This window comes from Pseudogymnoascus verrucosus (assembly GCF_001662655.1).
Source record: "Pseudogymnoascus verrucosus strain UAMH 10579 unplaced genomic scaffold scaffold_1, whole genome shotgun sequence".
Lineage (NCBI taxonomy): Eukaryota > Fungi > Ascomycota > Leotiomycetes > Thelebolales > Thelebolaceae > Pseudogymnoascus > Pseudogymnoascus verrucosus.
In genome coordinates, this window is record NW_017263652.1 from 166,839 (window position 1) to 185,224 (window position 18,386).

Genomic DNA, 18,386 nt, shown 5'->3' on the forward strand with positions numbered 1-18,386 from the left:
TTATCTTCAAGATTGTCATCGTTGAAAATGGCATTGAGGCACGTAACTAATGCATGGGGACTCATCTTAGTGTGGCTTTTCCTCAGCCACCAAGTTGTCCAAGCCAATCTGATACTGCCGAAGCCGCCCAGCACGGACGGCGGGCGCGTTAAGCTTAACATCAATGCCGGCTGGAAGTTTTGGCGCTCGGAGTTCAATCCGGACGGGCTGATTTATGACCAGCGCCCCGACTTGGGCGAGGCGAATTTCACGGCCAAAATACTGAAGCCGTGGATCCTCCCTTCGGGGAATGACTTTATCAGTGACCCTGCCAAACACCATGTGCGCCCTGCTGGCAACCCTGGTGGCGATGTCAAATATGTGCAGAAGACTTTCGATGACAGTACGTGGGATGCGGTTGATTTGCCGCATGACTGGGCTATCAATGGTCCGTTTTACACTGAGGAGAATCCCATAATTGGTGGTGGGATGGGCCGGCTTCCTGTGCATGGAGTTGGCTGGTATCGCCGCAAGCTGTCGGTTGCCCCAACAGACGCAGGGAAATCAATTTACCTCGACGTTGATGGCGCTTTGTCCTATGCTATTGTCTGGCTTAATGGCAATCTAGTCGGCGGGTGGCCTTACGGATACAACTCGTTCCGTCTGGATCTCACTCCATATCTTAAGCCGGGCAATGATAATCAGCTGGCCATTCGAGTCGACAACCCCCCTAATTCAGCTCGCTGGTATCCCGGCGGTGGTATCTACCGAAACGTCTGGCTCACAAAGGTCAGCCCGACGCACATTGGTCAGTCAGGAACATATATCATATCGAAAGACGTGTCCACCAAATCAGCCACTCTGGACCTCGTTGTCCAGGTTGAAACCAAAGCAAAAGACAGCCAGAAAATCGATGTACAGACAGACGTGCACATCTTCGATTCCGTTACTGGACGCACTGGGGCAAAAGTAGTCTCGTTCCCAAAGGCGTCAGCGAGTGTCCAAGCCAGCGAGAAGCAAACTGTCAAGGCTTCGGTCAAGATCAACAACCCGCGACTCTGGGGTCCAGTCCCAGCGCAGAAGCCCAATCTCTACGTCGCCGTGACGCGTCTCCTATCTGGCCGTGATGTGATAGACACCTACGAGACTCGCTTTGGTATCCGCACCGTAGTTCTAGACGGCACTAACGGCCTCTCCGTCAACGGTAAAAAGGTAGTCATCCAAGGAATCAACAACCACCACGACCTCGGCGCCATCGGCGCAGCCTTCAACACTCGCGCCGCTGAACGCCGTCTCGAGCAACTCCTCGAACTAGGCTGCAACACCATCAGGATGTCGCACAACCCCCCCGCGACCGAACTCCTCGACCTCGCTGACCAGATGGGCATCCTTGTGTTGGACGAGATCTTTGACTCCTGGGAGATCGGCAAGACAGCCTCGGATTTCTTCCTTATCTTCAAGGACTGGCATGAGCAAGATCTCCGCTCCTTCGTAAGGCGCGATCGCAACCACCCTTCTATCTTTGGGTGGAGCTACGGCAATGAAGTTGGCGAGCAGTATACTGATGAGGCTGGGGCGGCGATATCGCAGATGCTGAAGGATATTGTTCATGAAGAAGACCCGACGCGGATGTCTACTGCATCGGAGAACTACGCTACCCCTGACATGCCGTTCCCACGCATCGTGGACTTCCTCTCGATCAACTACCAAGGCGCGGGCATTCGAGACACAGAAGCATATTCCAACCTCGCGGGAATTGCTAGACAGCCGCTTTACCCCGCCTACCACGCCAACTTTCCCAATAAAATGATTGTAGGCTCTGAGACCGCATCAACGGTTAGCACGCGCGGGACGTACGTCTTCCCAGTAACAGGCTACAGCAGCGCCCCCGTCAACGACACCTCCGGCGGCGACCCCGTCGGCCAAAAAGTCAGCGCCTACGAGCTCTACACCGCTGGCTTCGGGTCATCCCCCGACAAAGTCTTCGCCGCAGATGACAAGAACCCCTACGTAGCTGGCGAAATGGTCTGGACAGGCGTCGACTACCTCGGCGAGCCTACCCCCTACTATTCTGCTCGCAGTTCCTACTCCGGAATTCTCGACCTCGCAGGCTTCAAGAAAGATAGATTCTACCTCTACCAATCGCGCTGGCGTCCTGACCTCCGCACCGCGCATATCCTCCCCCACTGGAACTGGCCAGACCGCGTAGGGAAGGTGACGCCTGTGCATGTCTTCACGGCGGGTGATGAGGCGGAGTTATTCGTTAATGGGAAATCCCAGGGTAGGCAGAAGAGGGCGGCGTATACGTACCGGTTTCGGTGGGATGATGTGGTTTACCAGCCTGGGGAGGTGTATGTGGTGACTTATAAGAACGGGAAGGAGTGGGCGAGGGATGCGGTGAGGACGACGGGGCCGGCGGCGCAGTTGAAGATGACTGCTGATCGGACTTCTATCAAGAACGACGGACTTGACCTGTCGTTTATCACTGTCGAGGTTGTTGATCGCAAGGGAGACTTCGTGGCGCAGGCGGATACGAGTATTACCTTCTCCGTCAGCGGTCCGGGGGAGATTGTCGCTACTGATAATGGGGATCCTGCTGATATGGTATCTTTCGCGTCTAAGGAGCGGAAGGCGTATAGCGGGCTCGCGCTGGCTATTGTGCGCTTTAAGCCAGGACAGAAGGGAGCAGTAACTGTTACAGCTACTGCTGATGGACTTGTGCGTGGGAAGGTGGTTTTGACACCGCATCCATAGGAGATCATGCTCTAGTTTTGCAGGCTGTCCAGACTGGGCTTCTGATAGGGGTACGCACCCCCTGGAGGTCTTTGGGAGCCTACATACCTTCATATATAGCATCTAAAATATAGACAATAATCGAAGAAGATATGCTATAGATTAACCAGCTGCTCACAAAGCCCTCACATTCATCACAATACCAAACATCAAATAGAGTAGGAATCAACTCATCATTACTAACTCACATTCACTACCCCCCTACCTCCCCCTCCCCTCATCCTCCGTCCCCTCCGCCTCACTAGCCCTCTCCATATCCTCACTCACCCTCCCCCTCTCCTTCTTCTTAATCCCAAACCTCCCCCAATTAACACTCATTCTCCCCTCCCGTCCCACTCCCTTCCCATCTCCGCTCTTCTCCCCCTTCTCCACACCCTTCTCCTTATCCCCCTTCTCGGCTCCACCAGCAGGCGTAGGCGGCATAGGCGAGCTCGTAACACTCACCAAGCCCACACCACCGGAACCAAGTGCCAATTCCTCCTCACCCTCCCCGAAACTGCTCGAGCGGTCCGCACTAGCGTTCCTCTCAGGTCTCTTGCTGAACAAGCCGACTTCCTTTCCGCGGAACGAGGAGATGGAGAATTTACTACTCGACCCCTTCCTAAGAAGCTTCTGGAACGAGTTCTCGCCTCTCCCGACACTGCTCCCACCAAACGAGCCAGAGGCAACCTCGCTAAGCGCAGTATTGCTCACCGCGCCCTCGAGGGAATCGTAGCTCTCCGCCACGCTGTCAGCGGTGTGAACACTAGCGCGGCTGATACTGCTAGGGTAGTCATCGATGTGCTCGTCGTGCTCGTCTGAGCCATGGCGGGGACGATGTGTGCTATCCTTTGCGCGGCTGAACATGGCCTTGAATGTCGGCGCCGCGGGGTTCAGTTTAGCAGTCGCTGACATCTGGGAGGCGGGACGGGTGCCGATGACGCCTACGGGTGGCGGCGAGGCGGTGGATAGAGTGTCCGGGGGGAGGAAATCGTCATCTTCAGTTGCGATGCCGGTGGTGAGTTGGGTGGTTGAGGCGTATTGGATGGAAGGTCGGCGGGAGGGGGTGCGTGACCAGGGCTGGGCGACGGACAGGGACCAGTTGGTCGCGAGGGGGGAGTTGCGGGTTAGGATGTTGCTATCCGATGGGGCCCAGCCGAAGGGTGCACTGTCGGTGGATGGGCGTGGGAGGTCGGAGGAAGCGATCGATGCGGGGCGGGGACTGGTCGGGTCGCGGTCCGTGAGGGTCGGGTCGTCGATGCTGGAGCCGAACATGTTGAAGCCCCGGCGGCGGCGGGGGAGATTGCGGTTTAGTGCTGGGGCGTTGCCTTCGGTTATCTCGGAGACGGTGCTCGCGCGGTTGAGGAAGGGGATTCCGCCCCAGCCGGAGGTGAAGCTCGTGCGGCGGTTCTTGATGGCGGCGGCGGCGTCGACGTCTTCTTGGCGTGGGAAGGATTGACTCTGGCCCGGTTTGAGGGAGCCGAGGGGGTGGCCAATGTCGCTGGTCAAGGTCTTTGCGCGCTGCTTGCCGGTGAAGGCGAAGAGGTCGCCAAAGCGCTTCGTTACGGGTGGTTGGGGGGGTTCGGAGGTTGGGGAGCCAATAACGCCGAAAGCACCGCCAGTAGAGCTGCGGGAGCCAACAGGGCGTCTGTCCGAATCAGGGTAGCTGTCTTGCGATTGCAGCGAGAAACGCAGGTTCTGCTGAGAATTCCGCGGGCTGGAGACCAAACTGTCAGAGTGGCTTGATGATCCTGGAGATTGCTGCTCTTCAGCCTCGTAGATTGACGGGCCAAGGGTAGGGAATTGGGCGGGACCAAAAGAGGAACGCATGGGTCTCTCCATCGGGTCATCGTCCATAAATATATTCGATGGCAGTAGAGATGTCGCCGTCGGACTGAGTGGTGCACCAGCAGTGAGGGAACGGATATCCGCCTCGCTCATGCCATGGTGGTGGTCAGGGGAAGTGCCAGCACCAGAATTAGCGCTCATGTCGAAATACGGCCCCGGAGCAAAGCTTGGGGCCGCATTTAGAGCCATGTTATTATATACACTCGCGCTGGGAAACGCCGAGTCGGTAATTGGATACGCATCGACCGGCGAGGATATCGTGTTCGTACGTGACTTGCGCTGGCGATTCCTACGCTTCGGCCTTGGCTGTCCGCTGATATCAAACGACACCCCAGAGCTGTCGCCCATTGGAATGAGGGGGTTGGCTATTTGACGTGCGTTCAGTATTTGAAAGTGCGCCTGTGCCTTGTGGAGGTCTGTCTCGAGGTTTCGAACGGTGATGCTCTGCGCGTTGTATCTTGTCATTAATTCCCGTTCCGTATGGTCCCATTGTAAATCCCGAAGCCTGTCAGCAGCCTCCAGGGCTTTTGCTTCCTCGTCCTGAGCGCCAGGGAGTTTTTGTCTCTCCTCTTCCAGCTCTTTAATCTGTAGTCCCTTGACACGGATTTCCTCCTCCATAGAATTAAGCGAGTTTTGCCGTTTCCTCAGGATCTTCTTCAACTCGTCCACCTTCTTGGTTGCATCCGACGCAATCTTATCCTTTTCCTTCTCCCACAGCTCTCTCTCGGCTTGCATCTCCTGGATCTCCTTCTCCCACTTCTTCATCTCATCATTCATCTTCATCTTCTCCGCTTCCCGCTCTCTCACCGCCTTCTCCTTCTGAGTCTTCCTTGTTTGTGCCTGCCGGTTCACTCGCTCTGACGAATGCACCTCCTTCTTCAACCTCTCGCTCGCATCCTCCTTCTCTTTCAACATCTGCCTCTTCTCGTCTCTCTCCCGTATCAGCTCTGCCATCTGCGCTTTGAACTCATCCGCATCCTTAGCCACCTGCGAAATCACCTCCTCCGTCTCGCCGCGTATCGATTCAAACCGCTCCGTAAGCTGCAGCATTGATCCTTCCGGTAAATTCGACGGTAAGGGTGGATGCTCACTCGCCGTCGACGGCGAGTGTTTCCGTGCACCTGTGTTCCTCCGCGAGCCAGCACGACTGTTCGGCTCTCGCGCCAACGCCGATAAGCCCTCGGGCATCGAAGCTGCCTCAATCCCAACTCCATGGCTGCGGACGCCCGCTGACTCGTCGCTGCTGTCGACTACGGCGCCTGCTGCGTCTTCGCTCGCGAGGTTGTTCAGTATGCGCCCGCCTAGGTCCGGTCGTCCATCGCGGTTGTAGGTTCGTAGGCGAATGACTCGGCTGCCGGCTTGGAAGTTGTTGTTTCCCACGGCGATAACTCTGACGTTGTAGAAATGGCCTGGCTTAAGCCCAGTTACGGTGATGGCGGTCTCGAGACGTGATGATTCACCAACTGTAAAACGAGAGTTAGCAATATGCCTCAGCGGTGAGGAGCGGGGTTGTAGTTACCATTAACACCGTTGACCTGGATCAAGTACTTCTTGAGCACCACCTTCGTGTGTCCAGGCCCAGCCCAGTGAAGAGTGACCGCATCGGCCTTTATGCCCGCCAACGAGACCTCCGGAGGCTCTGGGACTTCGACGCCGAGGATAGTGATGAGATCTGGGACCGGCTTCCAGAGGGTGAGCCATGCGCGATGGAGGAGCCTGCAGGGTAGGGTTAGTTTTTTGCCTCTCTAGGTATTTGCTCGCGTGTGGACTGACCAGAAGAGGGCGCCGCAGGTCACAATCGACTGCACGAGAGACATATCGGTGTCGGTGGCATGGCTCAACAGCCAGCGCGTGAGCTCACTGTAGTAAGTGATCGCATTCATGCAGATGGCTCCGAGGGCTGGAGTGGGTGATGAGGGAATTATGAGGGCGTGAGGATGGGCGAGGAGTATAGTGAGTCGGGGGAATTCCACTCAGGCTATACGTTAAGAAGTGAGGAGTGAGTGAGGAATGAGGATAAGTGGTGGATAAAACAACGTTTGGGAGGATCGAGGCACACGGCACAGAGTACAGTAGACAGCAGAGACACACAAACACCCTTTCGGTCCCGCTTTTGCAGCTTGATTAAAGACCTGTCGGCCGTCTTTCGCCCTCGCATTTTCTTTTTTCCTTTCCCTTTCACTGACAAGCAACGGTGACCCGGACGAGTGGGGCGGGGCGGAATGGTCTTGGCGGATATTCTTGGCAAAATATATATTCTTTGACGGGAATTCTTGGCGAGTAGGAGAGAGGGAAAAGCGCCTCGCGCGGCTGTCGGACCGACAGGATAAGTTAGAGGATATGCAGGAAGCAATATAAGTGAATGCGGGATATATAGATTATACATGGACTACGGTTGGGGGGAGAGAAGGAGAGGAGGAGGAGGAGGAGGAGAGGGCCGTTTGAGGAGTATCTGATCCACCTCTTGATTAGATGGCTTGCAGCTGCTATGGCGTTTAGAGCTTGAGCTATCTCGCCATGAGGAGGAGCATGCATCTATGGGGGGAGGAGCATGCATCTATAGTGGGGGAGGTGAGAGCGATATTGCAAGTCGAGCCGGCGGTGACCAGCTAGTATCTGGAATGATATGAGCATACCTGGCATGAAGATATTCTCAACGCCATGAACGGCCCGGAACGGCTCAGGCAGCAACGACCCATTACATGTTGTTTGTATATCCTAGTAGGGAAGGCACGACGGTGGTCCATCGCGGCTTCCCGTTAAGGAGGATAACACCCCGAGGGCGGGCTACTCGTTAACAGCAAGGAGTTTATGCGGCGGTATATCCTGGTCTATGGAGATGGTAAGCTGCAGTGCTATCCCATATCTTGTTGGTCCTATCCCATATCCCGTTGGAGCCTTAATACTACAGGTCGACTTCCAACAGTACACACGGCTGGAGAAGCGATATATCGGGAGGAGTCGGCCTGAGGAAGTAATCGTGTAGGTAAAGTGTAGGTAAACTGACGTAACCATCTATATGCAGGTATGTATGTATGCAGAGGATGGATGGCCTTCTATGCTTCTATGAAGTGAGGGGAATGCATAACTATAGGACAGTTAGTTATAGTTAGTACAAAACGGGCAAACATAACATGGGAGAGAGAGTGCATGTGTTGGAATGTATGGCGACTAAACAGCTTGAGGGTGGTAACAGGCACAGTACTCTTAAGATACACTCTACTTAATACTCGAGTACTCTTCTCCAAGGCTTGTTCTGCTTAGAAGACTTGTTCCTGTATCTTACTGTACATGCGAAAGTGAAAATCTCCCATTATGAAAATCCAGTCACCCGCCACTGACACCAACTCACACTATTGGTGTCTGAGTGAACTGAAAACAGACGGGGATAGCTAGGGATAGTACCTGCTGCATACTTTTCAGGCAGCAGTAATCATATGCTACCCCAAAGTATCTCACCTGTACTATCCCACACCATCCCACACCATCCCCACGAGCCGAGGCAGCGCGGAACTAGAGTAGCATTTCCACAGGCATTTTCCATGTAAACCACCCCGCTGGCCCTCGTGGCTCACGGAACGGCCGCTGTTTGCCCCGTAGAAGAAAGAAAAAGGCTAACACAGGCTGCAGGATGCAGGGCTACTACTGGGCTATTACTGTCCTTTCCAGCGTGTTTAGCGTATCACAGTCCACTATCGCTGTTCCGCTCCAACCAAAATCCTAGACAGCGCCCAGACACCGACCGGACCATCTCATCGGCCTCGTCACAGGGCAAATAATCACAAGTGACGTCTCCCCCAAGCAAATCCCCAACTTCCCAACCCTCCCCCCAACCTTCATATCCTCCCTCAACTCCCCTCAACCACGACCATACCGACTCTCCTTACCCTTCGGCGTGCTTTATTACTTTCTTTCAAGCGGTGCAATACTATAATAGAAGACTCAACAATTAATATTCATCCCCCGAGCGTCCGAGTGCATACATTCCAAACCCACCAAAAAGCGAAGACCACATCTGTATCCAACATCCATCACAATCACACGTCGCATACATACGCATTGACGCCCTCACCCTTGCTCAACAGACCCTCCAGCACACTACCTCTGACCTGACCCATAAGCAAAGGTCCCTACGACCGCTCGACCTCATACTCCAACAACCCACGCCACTCTCCTCCCGACCAACACACACCCTCCTGATCACCTCCTCCACAGCACACAATGCAGTACGTGCGGAGCATCAGCGGCTCCGTCTCGACGACATGGAATTCGATCAACCCAGCCACTCTCAGCGGCGCAATTGACGTCATCGTCGTCGAGGGAGAGGACGGCTCGCTGGCCTGCTCGCCCTTTCACGTGCGATTTGGCAAGTTCTCGCTACTGCGGCCGTCGGAGAAGAAGGTCGAGTTCCGCGTGAACAACGCGAAGCAGGACTATGCTATGAAGCTGGGAGATGGGGGCGAGGCCTTCTTCGTCTTTGAGACTAGCAACGATATCCCCGAGGGGCTGCAGACGTCGCCGTTGGTGTCGCCGACGTCGAGCCCGCCGCTTGAACCGGAGGGGTCTGTGGTTGTTGGGCTGCAGGAGCCGGATTTCCTGGACCTGACGACGGATGAGAAGGGGAAGAGGCCGCCGCCGTCAGTGTTGCAGTCTCCGGCTCTCGGGAAGGGCGCGAACAACTTAGGTGAGCAGGTCTTGCTGGGGGTGTTGAATAGTACTAATATCACCCCAGATATATACGGACAGCTTGCGGGACCTCCAGAAGTCACACTCGAGAGGCCGCGATCAGGGGACTGGTCGGGGCTGTCTCTCGAACGGCGCGCCGCCAGCGATAGATTTGTCGAGAAGCGAAGGACATATAGCAATCAAGAGACTAATCCAGTAGACCGCCAAGGCCGATCTGTGGTACCACCTCCTGGACAAGATGGGCCCTCCGATACATTTACCGAACGCTCACAAAGCCCTCCTCCATTGCCTACACGCGAGGCGATCGAACGGGCGATTTCGCTCTCGAAGCAGCTGGCCGTGTCGAATATCCCCTCGCATGTGACAGACACAGGAGATCTGATGCTGGATATGACGGGATACAAGAGCAGCGACGACGATGCACTACGGGCAGAGGTTATTGCCCGCAAACTACTGTCAGAAGAGCTAGAGGGGAACTACGACATCGGAGCGCTCATCGGAGCCGACGAACAAGGAAACCTATGGATCTACAGCAGCGAAGAGGCAAAGGAAGCAGCTGTCCACCGAGCCCAGCTCGCCGGAATCCGTCCTGCCCCTGGCATTCTGACGAGCGACGTCGCGTCCGACCCCGGCTACCACAGCGACGGAGGCGACAGCGACTCGGCCGAGATCAAGGCAATGCGCCTCCGCTCTGACTCTGACCAATTCCCCGGCCTCGAAACCCCGCTCCTTCCCCTCTCAGAAGCTAGCACCGCCGGCGACCCGAACAGGAACTACGCCAAGACCCTGCGCCTGACCTCCGATCAGCTCAAGGCGCTGAATCTCCAGCCCGGTCCCAACATGATGTCCTTCACGGTCAACCGCGCGACGTGCACGGCATACATGTACCTCTGGCGCCACGATGTCCCAATCGTCATCTCCGACATCGACGGCACGATCACCAAGTCCGACGCCCTGGGCCACGTGCTCAACATGATCGGCCGCGACTGGACGCACATCGGCGTTGCAAAGCTCTACACGGAGATCGAAGCGAACGGGTACAACATCATGTACCTAACCTCCCGCTCCGTCGGACTCGCCGACACCACGCGCGCCTACGTCGCCGGCGTGGTGCAAGACGGGTACCGCCTCCCCCGCGGCCCCACAATTATGAGTCCCGACCGCACGATCGCCGCGCTGCGGCGCGAGCTGTACATCCGCAAGCCGGAGGTATTCAAGATGGCGTGTCTGCGTGACATCAAGAACCTCTACGGCGATGGGCGGACGCCGTTCTACGCGGGTTTCGGGAACAGGCTCACGGACGCGCTGTCCTACCGCAGCGTGAGCATTCCGAGTAATCGCATCTTCACGATTAATAGCTATGCGGAGGTGAGCTTGGATCTGCTGTCGCTGAATAAGTTGAAGTTGAGCTATGTCAATATGAGGGAGGTGGTGGATCACTACTTTCCGCCGGTGAGTATGCTGATTAAGGGGGGTGGGGAGGAGTTTACGGATTTTAATTATTGGCGCGATAGGCCGATGGAGATGGAGGATTTTAGTGCGTCGGAGGATGAGGATGAGGATGAAGATGAGGATGGGAATGAGGGGGGCTCGGATGATGGGGATGACGATGGGGATGATGGGGATGAGGATGTGGGTGATATGGGGGATAGCTATATCAGCCGCGACTCGATCGATGAGTACGATGAGGAGGATGGGGAGGAATACGACGAGGAGGACGATACGGCTGATATCAGTAACATCAACGAAGACGCTGATGAGAGCGATGCCCCGATCTTAGAGGACATGCCGACGCCGGTTCCTCACGGGGATAGGGATGCGACGCCTAGCGCCGCGGCGTCGAGGGCACCTAGCAGGGGAGGATACACTGAAGATCCGGATGCGGATGTCATCTCTGGGATGAAGGGGCTGATGAGGCAGGAGGAGAGTCCGCATGTGGAGCGCGAGGACAAGTCGAAGGGGTATGGAAAGGATTATGACGTGCACGGGGTGAGGTAATGGGTTGTGTGGTGGAGATAGAGATGTATGATGGGTAGGGTTTGGGGGGCGGAATGGGATATACCCTGGAGTTGAATGAAGCATTGTGGGTGCGTATGGCGGATGGATGGATGGGGGTGTAATACTAGTCATGGGGTAAAGGCGTTTTAGATGGGATATTTTGTCAGGAGATATACAGACGCATAGCGAGAGAAAGGGGGGTTACTGTTATTGTTATATTACCTATATATTAGATATGAATTTCGTTGAACTTTTCACCCATATTCTGTTCTCATTTTTTTGTTCCCTTTTCTATTACAGACAGCCTAGACATCCATGATTTTCGCTGAACCTTTTCCCCCATATTCTGTTCTCCTGTTCTGTTGTCGACAGCCTGAACGCTACGGTTTCTACGGACCTTCCAAAAACAAAAACTCTTGGCAATATCTCGGGCCATTTTTCACTATCCTGTTCTAGCCGCCCACAGGGGTTCCGACCGCCCCTTAACCATTAGCCACACCATTAGCCAACCTGTACTACCCCCAACCAAACCAACCAAACCACTCCCTAAAATGCAGGTGAGGAGTACATGCACCTTCCTATAAAAACCACACTTCGGCAATGTACCGCTCCTCCCTGCCCCGCACTCTTAGCGGTGGTGCGACAGCAACACCCCGCGTCAGCCTCGCACTTCGTAAGCTCGTCGGTCTGGGTTCCCCGCCTACCCCTCTGTCGAGGAGCTTCGTCTATCAGCACAGCAACAACTCCAGTTTGGATACAAGGAAGTATTATTACTCTACGAATATAAATACCACATCATCATTACGACGATTACGGCCGCGAACGACGCTGCTTGCTCTTAGCATACAACAGACACGCCAGAATCATATCGACACGATGGACGCAGCCGAGCTGGCGAATTATCTGGCGGACTCGCCGCCGACGGTTGTGCCGTTGGAGATTAAGAAGCATTTTGAGGCTTTGACGGCGAGGCAGAAGAGATATGCTCATTATATCTCCAAGTTCGTCTTCCTCCCTCTTCCACTCCTTCCCGCCCTCACCACCGCAACCCGGCTAACCTCCCTCACCCCCCAGGGCCTCCTTCGCAGGCACACGCATCATCCTCCGCCAAGTCTCCCCCGAAAGCGAATCCATCTACGACTTCATCCTCTCTCTCTACCGCGCCAGCGCTGGCGACTGGTCCGCGTACGCCACCAAGGCCGGAGTGAGCGCCCAAGACCTCCAGTACTTCCTCGAGTACGCCGCGCAGTTCCTCGGGAATAGCGGGAACTACAAGGGATTCGGGGACGCGAAGTTCATCCCCCGGGCGCCGGAGGAGGCGTTTGCGAAGCTAGCGGCGCAGGATGAGACGGCTAAGAAGCATTATGAGGCGACGAGGGGGGGGATCTTTGCGACGGAGAGGCAGGATTTGATGCACCTTGGCTTTACGGAGGAGGGGCATATGACAACTTATTATCCCGATAGTCCTTCGATTACGAAGGTGGAGATTGAGGCGGTGAGTGCGTGGATGGTTGGTGTGGGGTTACTGCCTGAGAATACGCGGTTGAGGAAGAATGAGGCGGGGGAGTTTGAGATCTTGATCGCGTCGGCTGTTACGGAGGTCCCTGCTGAGGGTGGGGATATCGGGAAGGAGACGCAGTTTGTGGTTAAGGAGGGGCTACTGGAAGGGAAGACGATTAAACTCGTGTATGGCGACCATGCGAAGGAGATGGCTGCCATTGCGGGGTGGCATGCTAAGGCGGCTGAGGAGGCGGAGAATGAGAATCAGAAGCTGATGCAGCTTGCGTATGTTAAGTCGTTTGAGACCGGCTCGCTGCTGGCGTTTAAAGATTCGCAGAGGTTTTGGATCCGCGATAAGGGGCCGATGGTTGAGAGTGATGTTGGGTTCGTGGAGACGTACCGTGACCCCCACGGCGTGCGTGGTGAGTGGGAAGGTTTCGCAGCGACGGTGAACCTTGAGCGCACCGCCGCCTTCACGGGGCTAGTCGCCAGCGCTGAGACGGAAATCCCTAAACTCCCGTGGGGTCCTACATTCGAGAAAGACACCTTCCTCAGCCCCGACTTCACGAGTCTCGAGGTCCTCGCCTTTGCATCCTCCGGTATCCCAGCGGGTATCAACATTCCCAACTATGACGACATCCGACAAACCGAGGGATTCAAAAACGTCTCATTAGGTAACGTCCTCAGTGCCGTTGCACCGCACGAGAAGATCCCCTTCATCCGCCCGGAAGACCTGGCGCTGTACGAGAAATACCGTGGACAGGCGTTTGAGGTGCAAGTTGGCGTGCATGAGCTCCTCGGTCACGGAACCGGGAAACTCCTCCAGGAGACTGCGCCGGGGCAGTTTAACTTTGACCGCGCGAACCCGCCTGTGTCGCCTATCACCGGGAAGGCAATCGAGAGCTACTACAAGCCCGGCGCCACCTTCGGCGGGGTCTTCGGGGCGATCGCGTCGAGTTACGAGGAGTGTCGCGCGGAGTGCGTGGCGATGGCTTTGGGGTGCGAGTTTAGCGTGCTTAAAGTGTTTGGATTCGGCAGTGGGGAGGTGGACATGGATGGTGAGGCCGGTGACGTGCTATACGTGAGCTACCTCAGCATGGCGCGTGCGGGCATCGCGTCGTTGGAGATGTGGGATCCTAAGAGCAGGAAGTGGGGTCAGGCGCATAGTCAGGCGCGTTTCAGCATCCTTAAGTGCTTCCTTGAAGCTGGTGATGGGTTCTGCGAGCTTGCGTATAAGGAGGGTGGAGATATGAGTGATTTGGCGGTTAAGATTGATCGCTCTAAGATCCTGACTGTAGGGCGTAAGGCGGTGGAGGAGTACCTGCTGAAACTGCACATCTTCAAGTCCACCGCCGATGTGGTGGCGGGGACGGAGTTGTATGAGAGGATGACGAGGGTGGAGGAGGGGTTCTGGGCGGAGAAGGTTAGGGGACAGGTGATCAAGCAGAAGCAGCCGAGGAAGGTGTTTGTGCAGGCTAATACGGAGCTGGGAGAGGATGGGGAGGTGGCGATTAAGGTGCAGGAGACGAGTTTGGAGGGGATGGTGGCGAGTTTTGCGGAGAGGGGGAATTAGAGGGGGGTTAAGGAGGGATGGGATAGGGGGTATTTGGATTTGGCGATATAGGATAGGTAGTGTAGGTGGAATTTACAGATTTTAGTCTGGTGTTTTTTTTTTATGTCTTCAGAAGCATCTTTGACAGTGACAATATGGGAAGACGGAAGGGTGCGATGCGTTCAACAAACAGTTCATGTATTACCCCCGCCCATCTGTGGGCCCATCTTCGAGGACTACCTTACCGGCGCGCCACATAAATTTGGTACGGTCCGAAGACGGTCCCAAAAGTGAGGAAATTGCTCCTACTCACTTGGACTGTCTGAACTACGGATGGAGCTAGGCGGGGTCTCATAAGAGTCCGAGAAAATATCATGGTTTGCAATTGAAAGCTCGGGCGTGCGGAATTCGGGGGACAAGCATCGAGGCAGAAATTCAGCGACTTACTGTCGCAATCAGTAGTGCGAGGACTAGGCGCCGAGGCATTATCTCCTAAGAATACTGAGATGAATATTTCTGCTGCTGTCTAATAGAAGACATTAAGAGGCATAACAATTTGATAGCACGGGGAAGAGCACGCCAGGTTGGCGGTTAAGCATTAGAGGACGTAGTTAGTCGATCTTATCTGTCCTCGCGTTATAGATATCACACTATAGAATGCTATTAAGCGTTGCATTTAGGTCGCCGGACTTATGCTAGCTATCTGCAAATGCCATGAGGTTCCCTCACGATACCATCTTTACATTAGCATTCATCTACTAAGTATCTTCAAATAAGAGTCCCCTAAGCTCAGACCCCTTAATCCCATTTCCCCCCTTAAATACACTAAGAAGTAGTGCGTATTCTATTTATGAAATAGATAGGTACTTATAGGCCCATCTAATTTGTTATTAGCTACTCTCTAGCTATAAGAAATTAGGCGCTAGGAACGACCCCTCATTTAATACATAGTATAATAGAACCCCTTAGCCTATAGTACTACTATAAGCTCTTATTACTCTAAATACTTATAAGAGAGTCCTATCTAAGCTTTAAAGCCCTACTATAATAAGGGAGATTGTTATTAGCCTTATAGCAGCTATATAGTGTAAATTTATACATGGTTACTACAAAATTAATACCTTAAGCTAACGTAACTAACGATTTTTAGTTAGTGTAAAATGACCTAGATGTAATTTTACTTATGTTATTATAAGAGTGCTAGCCTATAGCTTATATAAAGCCTTTAGTCTTTAAGGAGAAAAGCTGTAGTAATTAACTAGCTATAGTCCCATAAAAAAGGCAATAATAGAGTGGTTATTTAGCAAAAACACTTAAAACCACGTGATTATAACTATATATGTTTATTGTTTAAAGTAGTCATGCTTAGCTAGAGGAGTTATTGTTAATAGATGAAAGGAAGAAAAATACAAATAATTGCGCCTCCTAGATAGCCTGCGATGTGGTTGAAGAGTGCAAAGTCGTCTCGAATGACACTAGTCATGTGTCTATTTGAATCATCTCCTCCTCTTACGTGGAGTGATTAGGTCCCTACCTCAGCTCAGTGAACCAGAGAAACCTAGCTGTAACCTCCATAATTTTAGTAATCAGGCGATGTAATACATGGCGTGTAGTAGCATTCTACGGGGGGGAGCATCAGAAGGCAGACTAGAAGATTCACAAGAAAGTGTGTGTTCCGAAGGGGATTCTCAACGCCCCAGCATGGAATTCATTGAGTACAAGTAGTTTTACTATATAGTAGTGTGTACTATATAGTAAGTTATGCTCGGAAGGCTTTCTAAGCCTGAAGAATTTAGGGGCGCGGGTCTTTTTATGTTAAGTGATGCGAGTAACTTCATGACAGGAGCAACATTGGTCATCGATCGTCATTGGCAATCGATAGGGACATACCGCTTGCTAGAACTTAGGAGCTTTTGATAGTTTGATAGCAATTCACTCCATGGCACAGTTTTGGTGTTTTCAAAGTAGCATAGATGTGCATACAGTACAACCCCACTGAGACTTGGTTGATAAGGCCAGATCGCACCGACTAATGGCATTGCTTTGTCAATAAGTGACAGGTATGGGTCTCGAGTACGCCGGCAACTGGGAAGCTAGCTATCTGCTAGAAATCTAAAAGTATGTGATTCACTAACATATCGAACATCACAACGACGGATCGAAAATTCCTATACGTTCCTATACGTACTCTTAACCACGCGCTGTAGGATAAACTGCATGCTTCCTAAGATCACAACGCCGCCATATACTCACAATCGAATCGCAAGCAGCACCGTCCCATTCTCATAGCCTTTTCTCATCACCCACTACTCTCATTCTCCTCCTGCATAAAGGGTATAATCGTCTTAATCCTACACGCACTCAGCCACACTGCAGTTCAATTTCCTCCAACGGCCACTGCAACCATGGTCGCCATTCTTCATCCAACTGGCCATAAATACGAGTTATCAATCTCCTACTATAGCTACTCATGTACCAGTTTACCTTTAGCGGTAGAAGCAATATGCAATAATGTGCTAGCAAAATAAGCGCGATCGGATGCCTCTGTTTCAAAAGATTCAAATATTCCTGTGAAACTCGCACCGGCCATACATGTAGTGCAACCCACAGTGAGTAGGTGTTTCGCGACTGGGCCACCTGTGCCTTTGTAAACGCCCTGGAGAGAAGACGCAGAGTCGATAGTAAATGGGAGAAACTGCCCTCGACGTTCTCTATGTTTTGCGCCATGTTAGAATTGATTAAATCGAAGAGTCCGCGGAGACGTCTATCATAATCTGACCTCTCGGGGCTTCGGTCTCGGAGATCGAGTTCCATCATCGCAGCTACATTGGGTAAGCTTGCGACATATTGCGATACTGGCTTAAAGATGTCACAACTGCCACGGATAACATGCAGCCAGTCTGGGAGAGACTGGTCGTCCCGCCCTTGTACGAGTAGGAGGTCCTCATCGTGCTTATCCGCGGCAAAGCAGTGTATGATGAGGAGCTGCGTAAATGCCAGCAGCGCAAGGTAGTTGTTAATGTTTGCGTCCTTTATTTCAGAGCGGAATTCTGGTAACGCTATGTTCTGGTGATGTGCTGCTATTAGCTGGTACCGTTGCCCTTCGGAGGGGTTAAGAAATGCGAAATGCAGTGCTGCGCAAGCTATAATGCCATGTTGTAAAAAGGCGTATTTGGCTGCTAGTTCTGGGACATCCGACTGCCAACAGGATATATTAATTGCACTATCTCCAAGTTCGAAGCACGTGGAGCTCTGAAAATGCTCGAGGAGCCTGGAGTCTTCAGGAATGGCCACGGGAGATTCGCAGCTCAACGACGTGTCTAGTGTGCTGATTCCAGAAGTGGTGGTCTTGCTGCCGACAACTGAGTGTCGTTCTGGCTGGGACTGGGCTGTACGCGAATGGCGTACTATAAAGTATCTCAGCTGGTTGCCTCGAAAGAACGTCTGTAATTTAACCAGATAGCACTGAGTATCGCCCGCTACAACCCCACTATGCTCTGCGCTCCAGTGCATCTTCATGCGCTTGTCAGTGGCACAGAGATAATGGCATCCGATAACCACACAAGCGAGGCCACCTATCGTGGGTAAGAAAGGCACAGGGCCTTCGTTGGGTCCTGGAAGAATAACATATGCCGGGTCGGCAAGATCCAGCCCCTCAGCATATTTCATGAACTTCTGGCGGTTAGAGCGATATATCCTGTGGAGCTCTTTCAGGTGGCGGGAAATAGCCGATGGCTGGATTGCATATTGGCATTCCTTGCAAATTAAAACTCGGTGCTGTGGGAGGTAATGGAGCAGTTCAGTTGGCTCAGTTGGAGCGGCAGGCATGACGTTTACGCCGTAAACGATTGCAATGCCTTTTGGGAAATACGAGCAGCGGAATGAACAAGGCGCTCTTTTCAGAACGACGGGTGCCGTTCTAGATAAGTAGTGCAAAGCAAAAGTTCATCCACTTATTAAGGTGGCGATAAAGAAGCAAAAGCGACGGTGCCGTGCTCGATGCTTATTCGCGGTGTTGTTAGCTGCTCGCCTATGGAACCGTCGGTTTTGG

The 18,386-nt window shown here is 53.3% G+C and overlaps 5 protein-coding genes across 5 annotated transcripts; 3 read left to right on the forward strand and 2 right to left on the reverse strand.

The window, feature by feature from the left end:
* Window positions 1-27: 27 nt before the first annotated feature.
* Window positions 28-2,739, forward strand: VE01_00063 (uncharacterized protein; the record flags this gene model as incomplete). The annotated part of the gene is made up of 1 exon (XM_018269596.2): window positions 28-2,739. One exon carries the CDS (start codon window positions 28-30, stop codon window positions 2,731-2,733), a length of 2,706 nt encoding a protein of 901 aa, XP_018135027.1. The 3' UTR covers window positions 2,734-2,739.
* Window positions 2,740-2,973: 234 nt separating this feature from the next.
* On the reverse strand, window positions 2,974-7,140 carry VE01_00064 (uncharacterized protein; the record flags this gene model as incomplete). The annotated part of the gene is made up of 3 exons (XM_018269597.2): window positions 6,373-7,140; window positions 6,119-6,315; window positions 2,974-6,062 (listed from the first exon to the last, which is right to left on the reverse strand). Exons 1-3 carry the CDS (start codon window positions 6,480-6,482, stop codon window positions 2,974-2,976), a joined length of 3,396 nt encoding a protein of 1,131 aa, XP_018135032.1. The 5' UTR covers window positions 6,483-7,140.
* A 1,286-nt stretch (window positions 7,141-8,426) lies between these two features.
* Window positions 8,427-11,539, forward strand: VE01_00065 (uncharacterized protein). Its single transcript, XM_018269598.2, has 2 exons — window positions 8,427-9,283; window positions 9,332-11,539. Exons 1-2 carry the CDS (start codon window positions 8,821-8,823, stop codon window positions 11,281-11,283), a joined length of 2,415 nt encoding a protein of 804 aa, XP_018135031.1. The 5' UTR covers window positions 8,427-8,820; the 3' UTR covers window positions 11,284-11,539.
* A 267-nt stretch (window positions 11,540-11,806) lies between these two features.
* On the forward strand, window positions 11,807-14,356 carry VE01_00066 (uncharacterized protein; the record flags this gene model as incomplete). The annotated part of the gene is made up of 2 exons (XM_018269599.2): window positions 11,807-12,284; window positions 12,358-14,356. Exons 1-2 carry the CDS (start codon window positions 11,884-11,886, stop codon window positions 14,354-14,356), a joined length of 2,400 nt encoding a protein of 799 aa, XP_018135030.2. The 5' UTR covers window positions 11,807-11,883.
* Window positions 14,357-16,463: 2,107 nt separating this feature from the next.
* On the reverse strand, window positions 16,464-18,294 carry VE01_00067 (uncharacterized protein). Its single transcript, XM_018269600.2, has one exon. It carries the CDS (start codon window positions 18,161-18,163, stop codon window positions 16,697-16,699), a length of 1,467 nt encoding a protein of 488 aa, XP_018135508.1. The 5' UTR covers window positions 18,164-18,294; the 3' UTR covers window positions 16,464-16,696.
* Window positions 18,295-18,386: the final 92 nt, after the last annotated feature.

Excerpts from the sequence above, each read along its gene's own strand:
- VE01_00067 (XM_018269600.2), bottom strand. The coding sequence starts at position 18,163 with ATGCCTGCCGCTCCAACTGAGCCAACTGAACTGCTCCATTACCTCCCA.
- VE01_00065 (XM_018269598.2), top strand. The coding sequence starts at position 8,821 with ATGCAGTACGTGCGGAGCATCAGCGGCTCCGTCTCGACGACATGGAAT. Across the intron at positions 9,284-9,331 it reads GAAGGGCGCGAACAACTTAG|ATATATACGGACAGCTTGCG; the intron begins GTGAGCAGGTCT and ends ATATCACCCCAG.